The sequence below is a fragment of the Larus michahellis genome, chromosome 1 (genome assembly GCF_964199755.1).
Source record: "Larus michahellis chromosome 1, bLarMic1.1, whole genome shotgun sequence".
NCBI lineage: Eukaryota > Metazoa > Chordata > Aves > Charadriiformes > Laridae > Larus > Larus michahellis.
In genome coordinates, this window is record NC_133896.1 from 103,500,420 (window position 1) to 103,516,082 (window position 15,663).

At 40.4% G+C, this 15,663-nt stretch overlaps 1 protein-coding gene across 1 annotated transcript in view; it reads right to left on the bottom strand.

Moving 5' to 3' along the window:
* Positions 1-1,100: 1,100 nt before the first annotated feature.
* Positions 1,101-15,663, bottom strand: part of CGGBP1 (CGG triplet repeat binding protein 1) — a 30,800-nt gene continuing 16,237 nt past the window's right edge. Inside the window, exons 5-9 of the mRNA XM_074597607.1 lie at positions 5,889-6,197; positions 4,765-4,800; positions 3,946-4,083; positions 2,988-3,034; positions 1,101-2,425 (exon numbers count right to left, since the gene is read on the bottom strand). Of these exons, the coding sequence (XP_074453708.1) occupies positions 2,084-2,425; positions 2,988-3,034; positions 3,946-4,083; positions 4,765-4,800; positions 5,889-6,197 (872 nt within the window). The 3' untranslated portion in view covers positions 1,101-2,083. The remainder of the gene's footprint in view (positions 2,426-2,987; positions 3,035-3,945; positions 4,084-4,764; positions 4,801-5,888; positions 6,198-15,663) is intronic.

A 15,663-nucleotide genomic window follows, 5' to 3' on the forward strand; every position in this document is an offset into this window, starting at 1 on the left:
TGCTTTCAGCTCACTGAGGTGACAGAGGGAAAGCTGTACATGCCCAGATGAATGCAGTGCAGAGCTGGTTGGAAACTCAAACAGGTAACCTGCCTGACCCCAGCATCCCTCCTCTCCTTCCTGAGGGTCTTTGGACTCTTTCCTGTATGTTCTATGGTACAGGCAGAGTATTGCAAAGCATCTTTGAGAACCATATGGTTTCCTGTGTACTTGTTCTCTGGAAGGATGGCCTTTTTATTCTTTCCCTTCTGCCTGCAAGGCCTGTATCTAGGTCGTGGAAAGCCAAAAGAGAAGTTTCATGCCTTTTGTTCAAATCCATTTAGGCTCTCCATTGAATGGCTGTCCTTGTTTTTCAGTTTAAGAGGTAGAATTGAGGTAGAATCTATTTCAGAGAAACATTTTTTTACTTATTCTGAAAGCTACTTGTAGTCTATGAAAATAACTGTACCTTCATCAGTTGAGCAATAAATGCAATTAAGGGTTTATTTCTGGACCTATTCATACCTAACTTAATCCAAGTTTCCCAGTCCTTCACCTAAAACCATTAGTCTTTAGTCATACAAAGACTGGCTCACTAAAACAAAAAGACCAAACTGAATTTTTCTAGAAGACAGTTTTCTACTACTTTTTTTAATGAGGATTATCAATGTTTTACTGGATTGATAATTTATATATTTAAAAAGAAATCCAAATATCAACATATCTAATGGCCTGAACCAACAACTTGGTGCAGAAACAATTACCATGGATTTTTATCCACACAGATACTGTGACTGAGTTCAAAGGTTGAGGAGTGGCAGAGCACACATAAACGTAATAAACCACCTAGCTTACCAAAATAGCAGGACGAATGCATATGTTCTTAACAGCTTTGGTGTTAGCTGGAATGATACCAAGATGAAATATGAAGATAGAAGAGCGTCGCTTTCTTCCATTAACTTGAGTGCAAATCATCCGGTGTGTTACGTGCAGCCTAAGCTAAGACCTAGTACATCCTTCCTTTTCAACTGTGGTGCAATTTTTTAGCCAAGTTAAAGACTCTCTGCGTGCTGCTGTAAAGCTCTGGTGCAAATATCGCTAAGACTAATTTTGAAGAGCATTATTTTGCAAAAGCAGATGCATGGTATCCACCTAGAGTTGAATAAGAGGTGCAGAAGAAGGGTGTGAGCATTCTTTTCAAACTTCAAATGGCACCTTGGTCTTTACTTCCTTTTTATCTTCTTTCCTGTAAACCTCAGCATGAAGCATAATCACTTTTTTTGTGCCAGTGTTGGGAGCTTAGAGTGATAGTTATACACAGTTATTTGTGAACAAATATTTTTTATTTTGACCGGGATCAGTCATTGCTGTTCATTTGTTACTTCCACTGATTCATCATGGACAAAAGCAATACGCAATAATTTAGCTAACTTAGAAAAACAGTGTGTGCTATATTTCAATATTTGCTCACATGTTATTTGTGAGAATTCTTTGTAAAAGGAAAACAACCATCTCCTCCTTCCTTGTCTTCCACAAAAAACAAACATACACACACGCAAGTATTCACTTGATTTTGGTTAATAATAGCTTTAGACATTCATGGTGCTCAAAGAACTTTGAAAGGAGATCAAGTAAACTGGAATGACAAACTAAATCCTTGGAAGGATGTTCTTAGAAGCTTAGAGAAAAATTCTCCCACAAACATTCTTAGCTTTTACTTGGGAGAAATTAACCTGACTCAAATTCCTCACAGATTCATTTTAAATGTTTCTATCCTAGGAAAAACTTCCCCTTCTCCTCTTTGTCTATATTCAAATCGTAATGAAATCAAAGTCAGACTAGAAGCAGAATCCTGTAAAAAGGAAAAATAAGAAAGCTGACTGTTTGTTTTTATTCCCCCACTTAAGAGACAAACACACAGTGCAAATACCCACCCATCGGCACAGGCTGTGTTTTGAATTCTGTCATTACACGGGAGCATCCGCAGGTTCTTCTTGACAAAAGGGAAGTTTTCCCAGAAGAGAGAGGGACAACATCCTGGAAGGAAGCTAGAACTGGGACTGCATGCAAAATGGTTGCCTGGACAAGTCCTTGCCACATTTATTTATCTATTTACATTAATGGAGGCATATTCTGTAAATTCATTTTCTACAGTTAGTTCCCTTCTCTGGCATCTTTCCGCAGAAGCTGAATGATTTAGTGCAGCATATGTGAGGACATCTGGGCTTTCAAGCAAAACTGGGGTGGAAGGAATAACAGGATCATTGCGAAGTGCATGAGGTGCTGTCCTCTGAGGGTTCCAGGGAGGGACATCATTGTCATAAATTGCATTGTCATGCAAGACCTGCAGTGGGCTAGCCATGGAGCAATAGTAAAGTGAAGAGCTTTCTTCTGAAGCTTGAGTTGTCCCAGCAGCGTGGGATGGAGCAGCTGCTGGACTTCTGACCTGCAGAAAAGAGAACAGGGTACAGCTCCTGTGCTCCTGCTAAATAAGAGGTGTGCAAGATTTTGTTCAAGTTGCTTTATCCCCTTAAAACTGCTTATGAGCACAGGTGAATTGGATTCACCTGGTCACCGGATTTCCTATTGATCTTTGAAATAAAGTCAGAAATCATTCTTGTGTCTCCTGTCTTTCTTGTATCTCCTGTCTTTCTCCATTTTCCTTTCCAAACCCTCATGTCTTTTGTTGTAAGATACCGACTTAAGGCAAAACTGATTTATTATTTTGAGAGCTCTTCTGTGCCACTCATTCAAGGCTTTCCCTTCTCAGTTTACGAAATCTTTCTTTTTTTCACCTCCAAACCCCAGACTACCTTTCCCTCATTGCCCCTTTTCCTGATCTCTTGCTTCTTATCCTCTTTGTCTAACTATTTTCCAAATAAATCTTTTTTCTTCTCCAAAATCTGCAAATTCCTCTATTAATATGTTTTCTAATACACAGTTTTGTTCTCGGTACGTGGCTATGCAGGATGTGGTCAGGTTTTGGTGATGGAAAAATTTAAACATACCAGGCTCTCTTGTCTCTCTTGGGTTAATGGAGTTCTCTTTTGATCTGCTGGGTAAAAGAAAAAAGAAAGATGTTTCAATAAATCAGCATTGAGAAGGCGCCTTTCTGCTTATGGAGGTAGTATTAATTACTATAGGAGTCCTTGCCTTGTTGAGCGGACCTCAAAGAATAAAAAGCTATTCGCAAACTGGATTTGGGAATAATTATTCTGACAAAAGATAACGAACACAGAATGATATATTTATAGAATAAGTTTCTGTGTTCCATGGAGCTCCTCTGAGCAGGAGCAGAAAAAATCCTAGTATGTTTGTGGCCAGTTTTCTTTGTGTTCAGTGAAATGGGTGGGGAGAAAAAGGCACGGAAAATCCCAAAGCCATCCTATGAGCAAACATGTTAACTTTTATTGGAAGATGAAATAATTTAATTTTCCTAAAATTTAAAAACAAAAATCCATGGGATTATAATAGGCAAATGTGAGATCGCTTAAATTAAGATATGGTTCCATGCTTCATTTAGGGCATGGCAGCTATGTTAGAGTTCCTGTAAAGGAGGAGTGATTAATACTGTAATTATTTGATAATATGGAGGGCAAACTAGGAATAGAAAATGTAACTGGATAGAGTTTGACTGCATTTGCATGGCTAAAACTCCTATTTATTTCTAAATTGATTATTTGCAAAACAGGAGAAAATTTCCAACTGTTATAAAGTCTGAAGCTTTTATTTGTTCTTACTTTACTTCCATTCTTCTCTCTCTGAAAGGGAACAATACACGGGGCAAATTAAAATCTTAAAGATCCGTTATCCTAACTGGCACACTCGACAAGTACGTCTCAGCAGTAAATTGTGGTAATTACTACGGGATTTTCACAGAGCTTTGGATGCAACTTTTGTGAAGCTGTGAAAAGCAATGGAGTAAAAATGCATACTAGGCAACGGTTAGATGGTAAAGCTACTTACCATGGTCCCTCCTTAGACACCAAAACATGCACACGACGATGAATGGACAACATAGACCCACGGATGCTGAAGCATAAATAATGTGCAATATCTTGTATTTTCCAGATTCTTTGGGCTCTTCTGAGATGCTAGTGGTATCTAAAATTGCATTAGCATATATCAGCATGGAGAAATATTTGACTGGCTTTTTTTTTTTTTTAGCATTAGGTGTTTCTGATGCAACTGGCTTCTTGATGTACTTAAACATTCTGTAACTTTGGTACAGCATGTCATGAGATAACCTTATCTCCATGGGCATTCTACAAAGTATGAAGATACTGGAAGGCAAAGTGCGCAGGAAAGAGTAATTGATGCATGCTGCATGACAGAAGGCTGGCAGAGGCAAAAAAAGGGTTGGAATTAGAGCACTGCCCTGAACTTCCAATACATTTCTGCAACTGTAATTGTGAATAATAACCAACTGTGAGTAAAACCCGTACTTCAGGCTGTGTTAAAGTGGTGGTATAGCATGATTCCTAACACTTTTGTAAGTATAAGCCATATACCACTGGGCAATTAAAGAGCGTGTCAGAAGCATAGCGTGTACCACCAGGAGGTAACTTGATCAGCTTTGTCCCTTTTATGCTGAATGCTGGGCAGTTCCAGCCTTGAAAACTGTGACCCTTGAGAGAGTGTATCTTGTTCAGGTGGGAAGGAAGCAATTGTTGTTTAGCAATGAGTTTAAATTTGCCTTGACTGCACAAAACACTCTAACCAGAGATTCATAGCAATACTGATTAGTTCCTTTCTCTTAAAGAGGAAATAAGAATCAGAACTTACTTTCTGGTGAAATTGTGATAACGTTCGCAGACTTTTCTGAAAGAGAAAAGCAAAACAGGGAAATGAAAGAGCAACCTGACATTTTGTACTGCTGTTGTGTTCTCTACCCTGCATACTGAAGTCTTGAGAAGGCCCCACTTCAACCTGCTGATGGAAGAGGGAACAAAATGCAACAAGCAAATGGTAGAGTGTTTTGGGGGGAGGGGGAATGACGTGCTGGTCTCCCACTGCCAGCAGAGTAATTCTATCTTTCAGACCTCTTTGGCATTCAAGTAAGTAGATCAGCAGAACATATTTCAAAGGAAACTTGCATCATGAGCTGGGCATATACCATGTCTGCTAGTACAGACATAAATTTGGATGTTGCTCCTTCTGTTGCAGCATTTCGTGTGGCAATAAGCAAGGTTTTGAAGTTCATTTACTTACCAGGAGAGGAACTGACAACAGAACAACCTTACCAACTCAGCTGCCTGGAGTCAGTAGAACACTACGGCCACACAGCTCACTTTCTAGCTGCAGAGCAACATTGAGGAGCGCAGACGTAGCTCGTCATAATCTAGACTTTGGCATGTCAACTGCCTAAGTCCATTTGAAGGCCTCACTCACCCTTAAGATCATTTCAAGCTAATGTAACCTTTCTTGCTCTTGAACTTCTTGGGGTACAAAATTATACTTTCTCTCTGTTTGTTGCAAGAGAGATCATTCTCAACAAGATGCTTGAATTGCTTCGTCCTCTTTACTGTTATGTGGCCTCATCAACTGCTATTACATGACCATTTGCAACCTGTCTAGTCCATGTGATGTATAACCAGGCTGTCCTCGAACAATCTTTTTTTGTTCCAATAAATGTTTTTTAATTATCAAATGGTCCACTAATGGCTGTTTGGTGTTGGCAGCTTTGTTTTCCTCTTCCAGATCCTCCTGTTATTTATTTATTTTGTTCTTTCCTTTTGTTTCTGTCCTACCAAGAGGCAGGATAGAAGCATGAAGAAGGTGGTAGGTGCCAGCACAATTGTGCTACCAGTCAAACATGTTGGGAGAAGCCATCATCCAGCATGCATGAGCTTTTCTGTACATGGCATCCTTCTGTTTAAAAGGGTACTTTCATAATATAGAGGCCTCACCTTCAACAATAACCTCTATTCCATGGCTCACAGTGGAAAGATTGTCCTCTATTGCTTGACAACGATAACATCCACTGTCGTTCTGATGAGCTGAGAAAACCTCCAAAGTAAACATGTTGGACTCCCATTGTGCTTTGCCCTCCTTCAGCGGCACACATGTATCCACCTCCACCTTGCACCACTGCATGACTGGCTTTTTCTTGCAGTAACGAACTGGACAACGTATAATCAAAGAGTTCCCGACATTAATTTTGTACTGGGAGTGTCTGTTAACTTGAATTTCAACTAGACAATTGGTGGCATTAAATCCTGGAAGAGAAGGAAAACATAACAAAAATCATGGTAAAGTCTGATATATACTCCCCATAACACTAATCACGGCTTCTTTTCCCTCTCATTACTCAAGACTTCCTTTGTCTACTCGCAGCAGATGTGATCTCTATATGGGACAGGGATAGCAGATAACATCAAGGCTATTTTTTCTTTCATTTTTAGTTAAAATGCACTTTCTCCCTGTGATATGAATTTTCCCCTTTTTTCTATATCTCAGTCATGTTAGAAATTTAATAGTGTAGAAAGAAATATGCACTTAAAATATGCATAGCGCATTTTCCTGTGTTGTCCTTTTCACAGACCTTTCCTGTTACTTTTATGTTTACTTCAGATTATTGTTTACTTCACAATTCTTGTTAACACAGAAGTAAAGGCTTTTCTTTGGTAGAGTTTTTAATAATTGTAATATTGAAAAGAATTCTATTTAATGCAAATAATCCTTATCCTTATTTTTTAATTTTTTTTATGTTTTGTTAAAGTCGGTGTTCAAGCTATGGTACGTCTCCATAACTCTGAGTCTTGGTATTGAATGTCCTGACCTTTTATAAAAGATTCATGTTTCTCGTAGTGCTTTATTTTTCTGACTAAGTCAAAGTAACAAAAACTATGTGGTACCCATCTGCTCCCTAATTCCCTACCTTGTCTTATGGTACAGTGCTTGTGCACTGAAGAGAGTGATTTCTTGCAAGTCCAGAGAAAGAAATCTTAAATATGTCTCTATCTTCTGGTTGATAGAGGGGAGTGAAAAAAATGAAGTATGTTGAAGGCAAGTTTTGTAGGGAGGAGAAATGTGTAGGGGAGGAAAAAGCAGGGTGGGGAGCAGCGGGGTCTGTGGGTCAGCAGCCAGTGCTCTCTCAAGGGTTGGAGCCTCTGGGTCCCCGGGCAGCCAGTAACTGCAACACCAAATGCCTCCCCTCCACCGTCAGCCAGGATTTCTTATGCATGTGGTATAGCAATCCTTGTGAAAACCTGGATAGTATATACAAGAACTTGGGATGGCCAGATTAAGGGTTTTCATTTATGTCCTCTAGTTTGCAAGCCTTTTCTCTACAAATCTCAGACTACTCCACACCATAAATAAATTGTAGAGCACTCAGTAATATGGAGTTTTGAGCATAAGTGTGTTTGTTGCCCTCATTATAGCAGAGATAGATAACATTTTGCTGCTGTTGATTTTTCGGTTTACTCTCTTTAAGGTGACTTTGGGAATGGGTGTCTAAAAATTAGGTGGCACCCATCTAAATCTAAATCTTTAATATTGTTCTCATTTTGCCCTATCAAATGTGCCTTATCTTGCTTGAAGGGAAAGGAAAAAACGAGAGTTTATAGCCATTGGCAAAATGGGCAGGCCTCTCAGGAAGGCTACAAAGATGTTGTAAGGCTATGTAGGGAGAAAATTAGGAAGGCCAAAGCCCAACTAGAACTTAACCTGGCTTTGTATGTTAAGAACAATAAAAAAAGTTTCTGTAAATACATTAGTAACAAAAGGAGGACTCGGGAGAATCTCCATCCTCTATGGGGTGCAGGTGGTAACAGAGTAACAAAGGATGAGGAGAAGGTGAGGTACTTAATGCCTTCTTTGCCTATTTCTTTAGTAGTAGAGTCGGTTGTTCCCTGAGTACCCAGAGTCCTGAGCTAGTAGACAGGGGCAGGGAGCAGAATGAAGCCCCCGTAATCCACAGGGAGATGGTGAGGGACCTGCTCCAACACCTGGATGTACACAATGGGATGGGATCCACCCGAGGGTACTGAGGGAGCTGGCAGCAGTGTTCACCGAGCCACTTTCCTTCATTTACCAGCAGTCCTGGCAAAACAGGGAGGTCCCAGCTGACTGGAGGCTAGCAAATGTGACGTCCATCCAAAAGAAGGGCCAGAAGGATGATCGGGAGAACTACAGGCCAGTCAGTCTGACCTCGGTGCCTGGGAAGGTCACAGAACAGATCATCCCGAGTGCCACTATGCGGCACATGAAGGACAACCAGGCGATCAGGCCCAGTCGGCCTGGGTTTATGAAAAGCAGGTCCTGCTTGACAAACCTGATCTCCTTCTGTGACAAAGTGACCCGTTTGGTGGATGAGGGAAGGGCTGTGGACGTTGTTTACCTGGACTTTAGTAAGGCCTTTGATACAGCATCCCACAGCATCCTCCTGGAGAAACTGGCTGCCCATGGTTTGGACAGGAGTAGTCTATGCTGGGCTAAAAAACGGCTGGAGGGCTGGGCCCAGAGAGTGGTGGTGAATGGAGTTAAATCCAGTTGACAGCTGGTCATGAGTGGTGTTCCCCGGGGCTTGGTACTGGGGACAGTTCTGTTTAATATCTTTATCAATGATCTGAACGAGGGGATTGAGTGCACCCTCAGTAAGTTTGCAGATGACACCAAGTTAGATGGGAGTGTTGATCTGCTTGAGGCTAGAAAGGCTTTGTGGAGGGATCTGAACGGGCTGGATTGATGATCCGAGGCCAGTGGTATGAGGTTCAACAAGGCCAAGTGCTGGGTCCTGCACTTGGGTCACAACAACCCCATGTAGTGCTAGGGGCTTGGGGAAGAGTGGCTGGAGAGCTGCCTGGCAGAAAAGGACCTGGGGGTGTTGGTTGACAGCCGGCTGAATATGAGCCAGCAGTGTGCCCAGGTGGCCAAGGCAGTCAACAGCATCCTGGCCTGTATCAGGAACAGTGTGGTGAGTAGGACCGGGGATGTGATCGTCCTCCTGTGCTCAGCACTGGTGAGGCCCCACCTCGTGTACTGTGTTCAGTTTTGGGCCCTTCATCACAAAAAAGATTGTGGTGCTGGAGGTCCAGCACCATTGAGGTGCTGGAGCGGGTCCAGAGAAGGGCAACAAAGCTGGTGAAGGGTCTGGAAAATAAGTCTTATGAGAAGCAGCTGAGGGAGCTGGGATTGTTTAGCCTGGAGAAAGGGAGGTTCAGGAAAGACCTTATCGCTCTCTACAACTCCCTGGAAGGAGGTTGTGGTGAGGTGGGGGTTGGTCTCTTCTCCCAAGTAACAGGCAATAGGACAAGAGGAAATGGCCTCAAGTTGCACCAGGGTAGGTTTAGATTGTATATTAGGAAAAATTTTTACACTGAAAGGGTTATTAAGCATTGGAACAGGCTGCCCAGGAAAGTGGGTGAGTCACCATCCTGGAGGTTTTTAAAAGACGGGTAGACATAGCACTTAGAGATATAGTTTAGGGATGTTTTTTGTCAGAGTTGGGTTGATGGTTGGACTAGATGATCTGAAAGGTCCCTTCCAACCTAGGCAGTTCTATGATTCTATGATTCTATGAAGTTGAGGAAGAGGCTATTCACTGTAAGGCTGTTATTTGCAGCTGCTGCAAAGAAATTGTGGTCTCTGCCATGTGCCATAGAGAAACACATCTGCTCACAGGACTTGGCATCCTGGTAAGTTTCTGCTTTGAGGGGTCCAAATCTGAAATCATTCTTGTACACCAATTTTACATTAGTCAGGATGGCTTTAAATAAGGATTGAAGTGGGGTGAGTAGAGTGGCAAAAGCACACAGGTAAGAAACTTGGACAAGGACTTTAAAATTGGTCCTTGCGGAAGGGGCGAATAGAGGAAATTCAGATAATTTGGATGGAGATGAGAAAATGAACCAGGAGAACAATAGCTCTGGGAACAAAAAATGTCTTTTTACTAATGAAAAAAGTCTGGATAAAACCCAAGAGGAATTAAAAGCCTAAATTCCTTCAATATCCCTAAGAAGAGAAGGAAGGAGAGCAGCAGAATAAAAATAGTTTGGGTTGGCAAAGAAAGCTTTAGGGAGTTTGAAGACCTTGGAGGTAAGAACTCATGTAAATACAAAGGAAAAGGACGTAAACAGAGCTGGTAGTCCATCCAATAAATGATCGAGTACAAGCACTAAGCATCTACACTATAGCAGTGCAGTAAAAGACTGTCCTGGCTAAATCATGAGCGAGCCTTTCACAGAGACAAGAAGGAAGCCTCCAAAAAGATACAGAAGGTCAGGTTGTTAAGGAGGGACATAAAAGAACTGAGCAACATTGGAAAAATCATGCCAGAGAATAAGATGCACTTAGGAAAACACATCAAGTGTAAGTACCTTGATTGTAAAACTAAGAAAATATTAATTCAATAGTTAGGGGAGAGAGAAAGCTATCAATAGATTTCCAGCAGTAAATTAGATTTACCAGATAAATTAGAGAAATGATTTGTAAAAAGGCAAGCTCAGTTCACGAAGATATACAGGAGACACGTGATAATCTTCATGTTCTGCTACGGACTGGTAAGTGTACCTAGGTCTTGTCCAGTGTTTTGCACTGCTTTTCAGGAACGAAGGGGGGCAATGGTTGCAGTCTCTCCAAGTTGTAAAGAAGACAGAAAATATGATGAACATGATAAGGCCATAAAGGAAAGCTTAAAACTCTTGGGGTTGTTTCACTTAAAGAAAAGCAATGAGAGGAAAGGACATAAAAAACCCATGTAAAGACATAAAAGAAGAATGAAATAATCTGTTTTTTCGTGTTTCTGTGAGGTATGGGGAGAAATAACGGGCTAAAAGAGAAGTAAGGAAGGTTGATTACATAGTTTGAAAAACTTCCTAACTGAAACCAGTATACTGGAACTGGTTTCTGCGGAAGCTTGGAGTTCGAATCACTGGCAGCTCTGAGGACTACCCTACACTGACGTCTGTCGGGATAGTGTACCTGAATTTACCTTCTAACCTGTCGGTGTATGTAGTCATGTAGACAAGTTCATGGACATCGGGTCCATAAATGGATACTGAAAGGACTTGGGAAAGATGTACATGCTGGCGTCCCCAGTGCAACTGTTCCATTGCTGCGGGGCCAGGAGGGCAACGGACACAGAAAGTGGCCATGCTCATGTGCTCTCCCTGAACAGCTTTTCTTCTTGCTGCTGACAGAGAAAGAGCAGTGATCTTGGGCAGTATGGCATTTCTTAGGGGGTCTCCACCGATGCACGAGATACACTCATGATCCACTTTCTGCCACAGCATTGCCTCAATAGTAGCTCCTGATTATAAATAAATATATGGTGTACAGGAAGAGATATTCTCCCAGGGACCATCCATCCGGATATGGTAGAATAGCAATATATTTAATATAACATTTATCATTCTATAATATTTAATGTGAATAAAATAATTAAATGTAGTATTATGATATTAAATATACATTGTATATTTTTTTTTATTGCCATGTATATGACATGGCAAATATATTGCAAAAGAAACAGCTCTAACGTGTAGAGTCTGGCCATGTTCACAAGGTAGAATTTAGGTGTTAGGTCAACATGACCTGGCCAGTCATCCAGGCCCTTTTCCAGTCCCTGAAAGGGATTCAGAATGGAATCATTCTGAAAGATGTATTTTAGTTATGAAGTGGGATCACTTATCTTTCACTTAGCCTCTTCCGTCTCCAATTTAAAGAAAGCATGATTTGGTTTCAGGCAAGTAGGTCATATCTCTATGGTCATACCACAGTAGCAGCACATGGTTATCAGTAGTCTGAAAAGGGAAACTAAAAGCTCAAATTAGAATGTAGCGGTTTCAATTATTTGAGCAATGATTGCCAAACGATAATGCTGAAGATAACACTTCAGGATGTATCTATAAAGCTCAGATTTTTTCCTGATAGCAGCCTTCTTTCTAATATAATCCTATGTAACAGGTATTTCCAGAAGGATATGCAGGTCCCTGCAGAACAGATATTTTCTGACGTCCTTCATCTAATTGTTTTATCATATAGTTTTATCTTTTTCAAAATTCTCTTTTAGAAAAAAAACAAAACCAAAACCAAAATAACAACAACAACAAAAACCCCAAAACAAAACCCAAAACTTTTCTAGAAGGTCCAAAAAGTCCACTTTCTCTCAAAGTTTTAAAATAGATTTCAGTGACACTGTCTCATTCAGCATCATTATTAAGCAGGGAGAGGGGCAGGAATTGTTGTCCCTCTTTCATTCTCATCTTTTTGCAGTGCAGGGATGCCATATTTTCCTTGATTTTGAATCATCTGGTGCTTTTACAACAAAGTATACACCACTGCCCACTATCACTTTCAGAAGAATCACCTGATCAGCATTGAGGAAACTTTGCACATCCAACAGCATTCACTTGGGACAGGGTTACTAATCCTCGTGAATTCAGATGCACATTAGTTGTGTAGGCAGATGGAAAGGAAAACATCTTATCAATGTTAAATACTGCTCTAAAGAAATTATTATCTTGCACTGGTCAGTGTAACCTAGAGAAACACTCAGTGGCAGAACCTCCCGGAGGGAGGAACAGAGGTGACACTGGGTGCACAGAAAGTTTTGAATTATCCTCCAGCCACATCCTGAGTGGGAATATAGACATCTCCTAAGCAGAAGCCTTACTGATGTCTGGATACACTTCGAGAGCAGTTGTTGTGCAGCCCTTGCTCTGTAGGTGAAAGGTATAAGCAGTTCAAGTGTTATATGTTTGCACTGATATCACAGCAAGAAACTTCCCTCCATACAACTTCCTGCACTGCTACCAATTAAGTCATAAGGAGCTATTCCACTGCTAACACTCAATTACAATTTGTTTTTTAAAAAAACCAGTTCCACTGGCATTAACATTACTTCTATCACTTTTGCTCATATAGTATATTTTTAAGAGAGTTCAAATAAAACGTGCTCGTACGTCTCTCAGCCTGGTGAGCTGCAATACTGTTTCTGCTTTTTTCCCAAGGCCCTATGCCAACGTGTGCCACAGTTTTGCTCCTTCATCTTCTGGTGGTGATCATTCACTTATACTAGTATAATTCCTATATAATCGGGCCTGGCTAAATTGTTTCCAGAGCAACATTTCCTGCCATCAAGCGGGCCTGACTCCAACACCCTTACTTTCTCCAAAGGGTTACCTATGAAATATGCCACTGAGCTTTGGGAACTGCACGTGGGAAAACTGGTACTGCACTTGCTACCCAGCCCACTAATGTCACCGCCTGTCCGTGATTTCTAAGCAGTAGAGCTCTTCTGCCCCACTGACCCTCAGAAGTGCTTTCAGATAAAGTTTGCATGACACCGGTCTACACACACCTGTTGGCTCTTAGCCTCCATTTCTAGCTGCTGATGCAGGTGAAATTGTTAGGCAGCCTGCTGTTAATTAACCCTAGCATATAAATCCTCTTCCTCTTTTCCCTTAAAATAAGGGGGGGGGGAAAGGAGGGTTGAGGCTATTTGGTTTCATTTAGTTTTCCATTTCCTCTAGTTTATAGTGTTGGGTTTTTTTGTTTGGTTGGGTTTTTTTCTAGTGTAGCTATAGACTTAGTAGTAGAAATATAGACTTAGTAGTAGAAATTTAGCTTACTGAAAATTAATTTGATTCTCTGAGTTAACATTTGTGGATTCCCTTGGAAGAAGCTTGTGGGTGCTAGGTAAACACCACAATTTTAGTCATTGATTTTTTTTTTATTTTTTTTTTCCCTTTTTAGTGAAACAGAGCAATCTTTTAAACTTCCTAACCAGGAGCTATACAAGCTACTGCTTGCCTTCCAGTGTGTATGAGAATTTGTAGACTGTGCTCAGTGCCTCCAAAAGGGCGTTCTTTTCAGAGGCTTAAAGCAATTGGACTTTAGGCTATGTTTAATTTATTTTTTTTAATTATTACAAGACATTGCTTGGAGCATGAAAAACAATCATAGTTGCTTTTGTATGTTTCTGTGACTTGTTAATGACTGATGGCTGAATGACTTGGGTTTTGGATTTTCAACTGTTTGCTAGGAAGAAACCTAGTCCTTGGTAAATGTTATTAGTCATCAATTTGTGGACCTTCTAGAAGAGTATCATCAGAAAAGATGAATAAGAGTTAAACATTATTCTCAGGCTTTGGGAAATTCTTAGTTTGAATTATTTTGTACTTCAATAACTAAATATGTGGGCTAGAGAAAGCCTTTTCCTATAATCCAGCCTTTTTTTTTTTCTCTAGTAATTAAGTGTGGGAATTCATAATAAACATGCCTTGAAATCTCTAGTTAACCTTTCCTCTTTCCCAAATCACACCTCATTTGGCAAGAAACTTTAAGTGGGCAAAAACCTGTGGAGAAAATCCTTTTAAAAACAAAAATATTTGGGACACTTTTTATATAGGATAAAATATTTAAAGCAAAATTTTAATATATCTATCACAGATTTCCTGTAAAGGCCATTTGGCAGGAATAGGTGTCAGTGAAGATTTGGGATTAAATAACAATATAAACCATAACATCCTAGAGAATGAGGGATGTCTTCATTTTAAACGGGGCGGGGGGGGAACCCAACACACCTGATAATGAGAGAGAACCCTTTCTGTTCATCGGTTGCCATTAGAAAGACAAACATGAAATAAACTTCAATTAATGAATAAGCACTTACATGGCTTGACATGCTTTTCCTGTGACAGAGTATCTTAACTTTTCTCTATCTGCTGTCTCCTGTGGCTTATGAGTAGTCAATGGCAAAGACACTGTCTGGCAACTATATTCTACCAGTGCAAGTGCTTTCTGAAATAAATTTAATTACCCTTTCTTTAATGCTGTTATGAGCTGAGACCTGAAACCAGTTACAAAGTCTTATACCGAGTCTTAAGTTTTTAATGTCACATATAAGGGTGGTCATGATGAATATCTGAATGTGCAGCTTTCAAGAGGGTAAAAGAATCTATAACATATGGAATCTTTATATATCAGCTTCAAACATACACTCCTTGGTAAGATTCAGATTGACCAAAACCACATTTCATTTTAGATCACTTGAGTGTGTTCCTGAAGAGGCTGTGGTGAGCCAGGCTCTATTGCATCAAGAATTAATTTGCACAGGTAAGGAAAATCTTCCGTACACTGTACTGCCAGAATAAGGATTTCAAATGAAAGCATGTGTTACATAACTTGTACAATAGAATCACAGAATGGTTCGGGTTGGAAGGGACCTTAAAGATCACCTAGTTCCAACCCCCTGCCCTGGGCAGGGACACCTCCCACTAGACCAGGTTGCTCAAAGCCCCATCCAGCCTGGCCTTGAACACTTCCAGGGATGGGGCATCCACAACTTCCCTGGGCAGCCTGTTCCAGTGCCTCACCACCCTCACAGTAAATAGGGAAATACCTATGACACTACTTTCTTTTATGAAAAGCAATTTTATTTTTTTTCTCATTCTTATGTTCTAGAAAACATAGTCATGACATGACTCATTAAGTAAACATAAGAGGTTTAATGGAGATGGTTTTCCATTTACCTAATTCAACCCAGTAGTAGAAAAATAAGAGCTAAAAATTCAGCCTTCTAATCTTTGAATTATCAATGGTATCATTCACACCTGGTCATGTAAGAACTCAGAACAACTCCAGTAAACTAGGGCTTACTGATTGAAAATTCTGAGACATTTGTTTTCAAAAGGATTTATCTTTACTTTGTTTTTCCCCCTCTCCTCACAGTTTTGA